The sequence below is a fragment of the Petaurus breviceps genome, unplaced genomic scaffold, assembly GCF_028583685.1.
Source record: "Petaurus breviceps papuanus isolate PSGF00001 unplaced genomic scaffold, PetGlider_PUasm1.0 229, whole genome shotgun sequence".
Classification (NCBI taxonomy): domain Eukaryota; kingdom Metazoa; phylum Chordata; class Mammalia; order Diprotodontia; family Petauridae; genus Petaurus; species Petaurus breviceps.
Window position 1 is genome coordinate 19,799,195 of NW_027185903.1, and position 9,943 is coordinate 19,809,137.

A 9,943-nucleotide genomic window follows, 5' to 3' on the forward strand; every position below is an offset into this window, starting at 1 on the left:
AAGCATTTACTATGTGCCAAGCACTGTGATGAGTCCTGGGGATCCAAATACAAAAATCCCTGCTCTCAAGGAGTTTACATTCTAAGGAGGGACAGAAATATTGATAGAAGGTAGTGGTTGGAAAAGGGCATTATTGTCTGGGAAATCACAAAGAAGTGAGCGGAATAAAGGAGCAGAGATCTGAATATAGTTCTCCTGGAAAGAGGTGAAAAGGGTTAAGGCAGGGCACACATTGGGGGGAAGAGAGGGAGTGCAGAAAATGACCGAGATTATAGGCTTCTGTCAATGTGGGGAAAGAATGATGGGGAAACTCCCTGTACTGATATAGGCTGCAACTTAGTAGATAACTCTCAGAGAGTCAGACAGAGGCAGCTAGGTACCACAGTAAATAGAGCAATGGGCCTGGAGTCAGGAAGACCTAAGCTCAAATCCACCTTCAGGCATTAACTAGCTATGTGACCCTGGAAATATCCATTAACCTCTGTCTGCCCTCAGTTTCTTCATCTGTTAAATGGGGATAATAGCGTCTAACTCTCAGGGTAGTTGTGAATATCAAATGAGAAAACACATGAAAAATGTTTTGCAAACCTTAAGGTGCTATATAAATTATAACTTTACTATCATAAGACAAAGAACACATACAATTAGAAGGACTGGTAAAGACTTTCTTTTTAAAATTTATTTATTTATTTTTAGTGTTCAACATTCATTTCCACAAGCTTTTGAGTTACAAATTTTCTCCCTATATCTTCCCTACCCCCCACCCCAAGATGGCAAGACTACTGAATACCCCTTCCCCCAATCTGCCCTCTCTCATATCCCCCTAACCCTCTGCTTACTTTCTTGTAGGGCAAGATGGATTTCTATGGTAAAGATTTTGTGCAAAAGATGATTCTTGAGGAAAGAAACCAAGTCTTGAAGGAAATACTAAAATCCTCCCTGTCTTTCAAGGCCTATTTCAAGTCCCATCTCCTTCATAAATTTTCTCCAAAAACTCTTTTGCAGTTCTTGTTGTTGTTCACTTGTTTCTGACACTTCGTGACCCCATGGACCATAGCAAATCAGGCCCTTCTGTCCTTCACTATTTTCTTGAATTCCATCCAAGTTCTTGCTCATTGTTTCATGACACTATCTATTCATCTCACCTTCTGCTGTCTCCTTTTCCCTTTGCCTTCAATCATTCCCAACATCAGTCTTTTCTAGTGAATCTTGTCTTCTCATTATGTGACCAAAATATTTAAACAAGCTTCAGTATTTGACCTTCTAGTGAATAGTCTAGATTAATTTCTTTAAGTATTGATTGATTTGATCTTCTTGATGTCCAAGGGACTTTCAAAAATCTTCTCTAGCAGCACAATTTGAAAGCATTGATTCTGCATCACTCAGCTTTCCTTATAGTCTAACTCTTACAGCTATGGCTGTAAAAAAAAAAACCATACTTTCAACGACACAGACCTTTGTCAGCAAGGTGATGACTTTGCTTTTCAGTATGCTGTCCTGGTTTGCCATAGCTTTCCTTCCAAGGTGTAAGCGTCTTTTAATTTCATGGCTGAAGTCACCATCTGCAGTGATCTTGGAGCCCAAGTATATAAAATCTGACCCCGCTTCCATTTCTCCATTTGCCAGGAAGTGATGGGACCAGTTGCCAAGAATTCTAGCCTTTGATCATTTCTCTCCTTTCTACTATCCTTAACAAATTGTTAAGGACATGTGTTTCACAATACATATTTTTATTGGGTACTTAATTGTGTCCAGAACCCCAGGGGGTTCTCTTGAGTACCACTTTTATATTCTGTCTGGTATTGTCCTCTAATTGTTTTATTCATGTAAGTCTTGCCTTCCCTACTAAATTCTAAATTCTTTCTTGGACAGGACTACTGTCAAATTATTTTTTACTCTCTTTCTCCCACATTTGCCCAGCATAGTGCTAGACATTCAGTCAATAAACATTTTTTTAAACACCTATTTTGTGCCAGGCACCATGCTAGGAGCTGAGGATACACAAAGAAGTGAAAGACAGTCCCTGTCTCCAAGGAGCTTACAGTCTAATGAAGGAAATAACATGCAAACAAATATATACAAATAAACTATATGTAAATAATGAAGATAGGGAAGGCATTAATATAAAGAGGGGTTAAGAAAAGCTTCCTGGAGAAGATGAAATTTTAGTTGGTGCTTGAAGGAAGCCAGGGGGCTGAAATGAGGAGGGAAAGCATTATAGTCATGGAGGACAGTCAGAGAAAATGCCTGGAGCCAAGAAATGGAGTGTCTTGTTCAGAACAAAAACGAGGCTGGTGTCACTGGATCAAGGAGTATGTGGTGGGGAATAAGGTATAAGAAGACTGGATGGAGAGGCTTGGTTAACACCACAGGATTGTATATTTGATCCTAGAGGTGATAGAGAGCCATTGGGATTCATTGGGTATGGGGGTAACATTGCTGGGCCTATATTTTAGAAGAATTACTGACAGATGTGTTGGAATGGAGAAGACTTGAGGCAGGCAGACTCACCATCACAACAGTCCAAGTTTGAGGTAATGAGAGCCTGCACCAGGGAGGGAGCAGGGTCAGAAGAGAAGAGACCTATTTGAGAGATGTTGCAGCAAGATGATGCTGACAGGTCTTAGCCACAGATCTGATCATGGGAAGAGGGGGTGAGAGAGAGTGAGAAGTTGAGGATAACTCCAAGGTTGCAAAACCACGAGACTGGAAGATGATGTGGCCCTTGAAAGTAACAGGAAAGTTGGGGACCGGGGAGGAAGGTAAGGGACATGATAATGAGTTCAGTTTTGGACATGTTGAGTTTAAGATGTCTACTGGACATCCAGTCCAAGATGTCTGAAAGGCAGTTGAAGGTATAAGATGGAAAGTGAACAGAAAGCTTAGGGTAGGTCAGGCAGAAATGAGAATGGTCAGCATAGAGATGGTCAGTAAAACCATGGGAACTGATGAAATCACCAAGTGAAATAATATAAAAGGAGAAGACAACCCAGAAGAGGACCCTATGGAACTCCTATAGTAGGAGGGCATGACCTGGATGGGAATCCATAAAAGGAGAATGGGAAATAGCAGTCTGGTAGGAGAAACTGGAGAGAGCAGTGTTCCAAAAACCTAAAAAGAAGAGAATATGGAGGAGAAGACGGTGAATAACTGTAAGAATTTACAGAGAACTTAAGAAGATTGAGAAGAGGCTACTGGATTGGGTAATGAAGAGATCACTGGTAACTTTGGAGAGAAGAGGAACGATGAGGTCAGAAGCTGAATTGTAAGGGATAACAAAGAGAATGAGAGAAGAGCAAACGGGCCTTTTCATAGAGTTTAGCCACAAAGGGCAGAAGAGATAGAGGACTATGGTGAGAAGGGATAGAAGGTTCAAGTAAGGGTTTCTTGATGAGGAGGGAGACATGGGCATGTTTGTGGGCAGAAGCCATTAGACAGGGAGAGATTAAAGACAGGTGGTAGAAAGAAGGGATAATCTCTTAGAAATGAGATAGAATGGGATTGCCTGAACAAGTACTTAGGTTGGCCTCAGTAAGGAATAAGGTCACTTTATCATATGAAACAGGGGTGGAAGATAGTGGCAGAAGATATCTTGGTGATAGGAGATGAGTAAGAGGAGAGAAAAGGAAGGTCATGGCAAATGGTCTCAATTTCTTCTTTAAAATATAAGGCAAGGTTTAAAAATCAAGTATGTTGGGGACCAGAGAGTTTTAAAGAGGGATGAAGTAGTCTGGAAGAGCTACTATGGAGAGTAAAATAGTGAGTTGATAAGGGAAGTGTAAAAGGATTGTCTAACAGCAGTGAGGGCCCAGTTTAGCATAACATAAATTTATAGTGGATTCCGGCAGAATAGTTGTGTGATTTTCCTTGCCTTCATTCGATGGTACATGTGTGTACACATGAATGCTGTGAACATTGGGAGTTATCCAAGACTGAAGCTTGACCCAGTGTAATCAATGATATGACAAGGGGTCCAGGGACTTGACAAGACACAAGTGTAGAGTTGAATTGGTTCTTAAGAAATCAAGATGGGGAAAAGAGGAGAGAATCCCTTGGGCCAGAGAGGTGGCCCGGAAAAAATCTGAGGGGTTGATGTCTTGGAAGTCATGGTGTGGATGAAGAACGGAAAAAAGGAAAAGCCTAGAGAGAGGTAGAAAGCAATAGATTAGGATTAGATAAGAGGTTTTCAAAATTCTTAAACATGGAGTTGGTGAAAGATCAAGGACATGACCATCTTTGTGTGTGGCTATGGTGGCATGGAGGAGTTGGCTGGTTGCTGTCCCTTCTTGAAGAGGACCAAAATGGCATCACTATGTTGGAGTCAAGTTACAGTGAGTCCAACTGTGGCTAATCAGACCAGTACAAGCTTGGAATGTTTTACCCCAGGACGGGCACAAATAGTCCATGTGAATATTTGGGGTGGATTTTCTAAATTTGTGCTATCACATTTCCTATGAGCTACTTTAATTCTGCTTTGCTCATAGAACCAGCACCTTCTCTGATGTGGGCATGCCGTGCTGAGCGGTCCTGTGCCAGTGTCTCTCATGTCACACAATCAATTCCAAAGTTCTTAAGAGAGACCTTGAGAGTGTCCTTGTATTGCTTCCTCTGCCCACCATGTGAGCGCTTGCCCTGTGTGAGTTCTCCATAAAATAGTCTTTTTGGCAAGTGTACATTTTGCATTGAACAAAGTGTCCAGTCCATCAGAGTTGGGCTCTCTGAAGCAGAGTTTAAATGTTTGGCACTTTAGTTCCACAAAGGACCTCAGTGTCTGGTACCTTATCCTGCCAGTTCATCCTCAGAATCTTCCTAAGACAATTCAAATGGAAGTGTTTCCGTTTCCTGGCATGGTGTTGTAGACTGTCCAGGTTTCACAGGCATGTAACAATAAGGTCACCACAACAGCTCTGTCGACCTTCAGTTTGATTGGCAGTCTAGTCATGGGGAATGAGTAGATTGAGGAACTGAGTGGTTAACTCATTTGAAAAAGAGTCAATGTGTAAGTTAAAATCCTCTAACATAAGAGAAGGAGTTGGGGAAGAGAAAAAATGATGAGCCAGGCACTGGACTCATTGTGGAAGGTAAGGAAATGACATGGAGATCTGTAGAGAACAGCTACCATGATTTTGATTAGATGGTCAATATGAATTGCATGAAACTCAAAAAAGGAGAGTAGAGAGGTACATAGAAGGTTTTCAACAAGTAATTGTTAAATTGAATGGATTTGAACCTGGGAGGAATTAAAGATAACACTAACATTTAGTGATTGACTACTTTGGTGCTGTGGGAAGATCATGGAGTCGGAAGATTTGGATCCTAGCCCTGTCTCTGTTCCTTGTATTTGTATTATATTGGGAAGATCACAATCTGTTGGCCTCAGTTTCTTCCTCTATAAAAAGAGGTTTGACTAAATTACCTCTCAGGTCCTTCAAACTCTAAAGCCCATAAAGCCAACTACAATTAGGTCCCATCAGTGTGAATAATCCCATGAAGTGGTAACATTATTCAAACTCACACTATTCAAAATATGGAATATATGTTAGCTGGTTCCAGTCCAATGGAAATATGCAATGAAAATGCTTGAATGAAAATTTGAATAATGGACTACTTCACAGGCTTCATTGTTCGCATTAATGGGGATCTAGCTATGTCTAGGAAAATGATAAGAAGCTGTGAAATGGGATCAGTTTATGAGGGAAATAATTGAGGATCAGTTGGGTTCACTAAATTGTAGTGTAGGAAAGGGGAAAATATATAATGGAGCTGCAAAGATTGTTTGGAGCTATGTGGTTAAGGTTTTAAAAACCAAACAGAAGAATTTACATCTTATCTCAGAGGCCATAGGGAGCCACTGAATTTTAGTGACCATAGAGCTAGCACAAAAAAGAATCATTGATTTCTGACTGGAAGAGACCTAAAGACCACTGAATCCAAACCCCTCATCTACCAGATGGGGAAACTTGGGCAGAGGGTCACAGAGCCAGTAGGTTTCTGAGGGATGATAGGAATGTGGGTTCCAAGTCCAGCTTTCTCCCCACTGTACTCAGAAATCAGCTAGTCTCAGCTTCTCATTTTATGGACTGGGCAAAGTGGAGACTAGAGAGATGAAGTAACTTGTCCAAGGTCATACAGAGAGTAAATGCTGAGCTGGAATTCAAACCCAGCTCCTTTGACTCCAAAGAATGAATAATGAAGCTGAGTAAAATTATTCACTTTTTCTTCAACAAACTTGAACAGAGGTCCTTATGTAAATTATAAAACTGCAAAATTAATGCATTCTAGGGGAAGCAAGACGGCAGAACATTTTTTGATACATAGAAGCCTCCAAGGAGTTTTTTATTCAGAAGAATGACAATTAGTGAATGCAGCAGCTGAAAGGTGTAGGCAGTTGAAAAAGAATGAGAATGTTGAAAAAAAAGTCAAAAGGTTGCAGGGGGTCATGTTAATTATTCTGAGATGGCCTTTTTACAAAAGCATGGAAGGAAATATTTCAATTCCTAGTCATTTGGGTTCATGTTACATCTATACTTGAGTCACTGGGAAGGGTCCAGTTAAATGCCTGGCATGGCTTGATGTGCTGGGCCTTCCTTTGTATTCCAGTTAATAGCTGGTAAGTTAATCATGGTACATTATTTTCACAGCTTAGATTCATTTTAATTTTTATACTCTCCATTCTGTTTCATTTCAGGTATAAATTTTTCAGCAATGGCACGGTGAGCAACGTCCATGTGACAGAGCATCCCGTCAGAGTGGGCATTCTGCTGGACTACAGCAATCAGAGGCTTTTATTCATCAATGCTGAGAGTGGGCAGCTGCTCTTCACCATCAGGCACAGATTCACTGGGCCCATTCACCCTGCTTTTGCCTTAGAGAAGCCTGGACAATTCACCCTGCACTTGGGGAAAGAGCCGCCAGATTTTTTGAGAAATAAATAATGACTTGCTTTCAAAGTAGTGTTATTTGGAAGAGGAAGAATTCACATTTTGGGGGTCTGTTCTCCTTTCCATGAACCCTCAGAACATGTGTCCACATCCACACCCACAGCTACTAATAACAGCATTACACATGATAATCCTAACAGCAACACAGGACAATATCGCCTTTCATTTGTGTGGTCTTTTGTGAGAAGAAAGGTGAACAACCCCTGCCCATTGAGTTATACATTGTGATGTGTACTCAAAATTAATTTCTGAAGGAAACAATTGGGTTATACCTGTGGGTCAAAATGGAGAGAACCACATTCATACAAAGGAATTCTCTCTTCATTATTAAGGAAATAATTACCATGAAAGACAATGGGGGAGAAGGAAAGAGGGAATGATGATGATCTACCACAGGAATGAGTTGCTTCTCCCACTAAAGGAACAATTGACTCTTTCCACAGGGAAATAAAATCTAACAAGTCCTATGACATTTTACCATGAGACAATGAGTCCTAGACATGGAATAATATCTCTCACTCTGAAAATGTTATCTGTTGTAAAGGTTATAATGAACTATTGTATAATATTGTATACTCTTGTACACGAGCCCCTTTTTTCTCAGAATCAAAATGTAGCAACTGCTAAACTTTAGGAATCTGCTTTTCTATAAATAAATGGGTAGAAAATATAAAATAAAAATGGTGACCATGAAGACTTTATTATAGAGAATGGGTCGTAGATCGACATCCTATATGTCAACTTATCTTCTCAGAACACCTGAAAAAAACTGATGGGCATTGTATTTCTAGGGACTGAGCTTTGATTTCCTTTTTTTTTTTTTTTGCCTTTTGGAGGGCAATTGGGGTTAAGTAACTTGCTCAAGGTTACACAGCTAGTTTTTGTGTGTGTGTGTGTGTGTGTGTGTGTGTTAAATGTCTGAGGCTGGAACCAAACTCAGATCCTCCTGACTCCGGGGCCGACGCTTTTACTTACTGCACCACCTAGCCGCCCCCTGATTTACTTTTTTAAATGTAAAAATGATACCACAGATTTTTTCCAAAAAATAATTGTATCAGCTCATAGACAAGATTAGTTATAAGAAAAAGAGGGCATTTATATATTTAGGTTATTGCTTCTTAGTGGATATAATTTTTAAGAGCATGTTTTATTGACACCTCTCATCATTATATCATAGTCATTTGTGAAAACAATGACAAAAACAACCCTTTCCAGATGTCCCATACTGAATTCCTTCCCCATGTAACAAAGAAAACAACCAACCAAACCCCACCCACCCCCACACACATCTGGTTCAATGACTGCATCTGAAAATATATTCAACCTTCTGCTTTAGTATTCCCTGGAGTGTGCTGGAGCCAGATCAATCTGGCTCAAGAGAGCTGATTGTTGAATTTTGAGTGTGAGCATTTGCACCTGGGAAATTGGCTGACACTAAAATCAGAGCTTTTATTGTTATGGGTAATGTCTAGACTTAAGGAAGTTATGGGGAAAATATTAATAATGCAGATTAAATTTAAAAGTATGTCCTGTGTACATTTTTTTTGGGGGGGGGGGAAGCCAATTGTATTGCACACCTCTCATAGTCCCCTCCAGACACAATATTGAAACACTCTCAAAATCTTACTGAAGAATAGGCTTAAAGTAGACAAATCTTGACATGCCTCTTGGGCATTTTTATAAAGTATAAATACTTAGATCTTATTTTTTTAATCCCTCGGTTAGAAGGGATCTCAGAACTCCCCTGGTCCAACCTGGAGGTGAATAAGAATCCCTTTGTTAGCGTCCCCAACAAGGGCTCCTCCTGCCCTATCTGATGTTCTCTTGGGAAGGAGACACCACTGCCTTCTGAGACAGACCGATCTTCAATCAGCTGCTCTGATTATCAGGGTTTTTCCTCCTACATCAGACTTAAACCTGTCATGGTCACTTCCACTCACTGTTCCTCGTTCTGCTGTTTGGGATCAAGCAGAACAAATCTGATCTTTCTTCCAAATGGAAAACCCTTCCAGTTCTTGATCACACTCATCCTGGCCTCCTTGTCTTCTGTTTTTCAGATTAAGCATACCCAGTTTCTCCAGCAGGTAATCACGGTATGGTCTCCTGTCCTCTTATCCTGGTCACTTTCCTCTGGATTAGCTCCAGCTTTTCAGTATCTCATCTAAGATGGAACACTCAAATAAGGACTAGAAGTTGTGACTTAATTATATAGGTAACGTCTGGAAAAGAAAAACAAGCTCACTTTGCCAATGAAGGTCTGCAAATTCTCTGCAATATATAGTGTTTGAAAAAAACACATATATGTATTGTGTTTGAGAGTTGCCCGGGACTCCGAGAGGTTAAGCAGTTTGTACAAGGTCACAGGGTCAGTACCTGTCTGGGGGAGGATTTGAACCCAGATCTTCCTGACCCTGAAACTGGTTCTCTATTATACCATGCTGCCTCTAACCATAATGCCCAGAATTCAACATAATACTCCAGATGTAGTCTGACTAAGACCAAGTACAGCAGAAGTATTGTCTGCCTTCTTTGGGACACTATACCTCTCTCAGGAAGTATAGGATGGTATGAGTTTTCTGATTGTAAGGAGATAATGTTGAGCTTACACTGCACTGAAATGACCCAGAATTTTTTCCCATATAAACTGTCATCTAGACCAATCTCCCTGCTTTTGTATTTGTGAAACTGTTTTTTTTTTTTATTTTATTGGGTTGGCTAGGTAGCACAGTGAATATAGTACTAGTCCTGGAGTCAGGAGGACCTGAGTTCAAATCCAGCCTCAGACACTTAACACTTACTAATCATGTGACCTTGGGCAAGTCATTTAACCCCAATTGCTCTGCCTCCCCCCCCCTCCAAAAATTAAAAAAAATTATTATTTATGCCTATTAAATTTTACCTTTCTGGATTTGGCCCATCATTATAGCTTGCTTATACCTTCTTTAAATCCCAGCTGTCATCCAATGCATTAGCCAGGCCTCCCAGCTTTACATAATTTGCAA

General features: G+C 40.4%; 1 protein-coding gene across 1 annotated transcript in view; it reads left to right on the plus strand.

Moving 5' to 3' along the window:
• CMYA5 (cardiomyopathy associated 5) overlaps window positions 1-7,622 on the plus strand; it is a 126,683-nt gene extending 119,061 nt beyond the window's left edge. Inside the window, exon 13 of the mRNA XM_069096326.1 lies at window positions 6,689-7,622. Within this exon, the coding sequence (XP_068952427.1) occupies window positions 6,689-6,935 (247 nt within the window). The 3' untranslated portion in view covers window positions 6,936-7,622. The remainder of the gene's footprint in view (window positions 1-6,688) is intronic.
• Window positions 7,623-9,943: the final 2,321 nt, after the last annotated feature.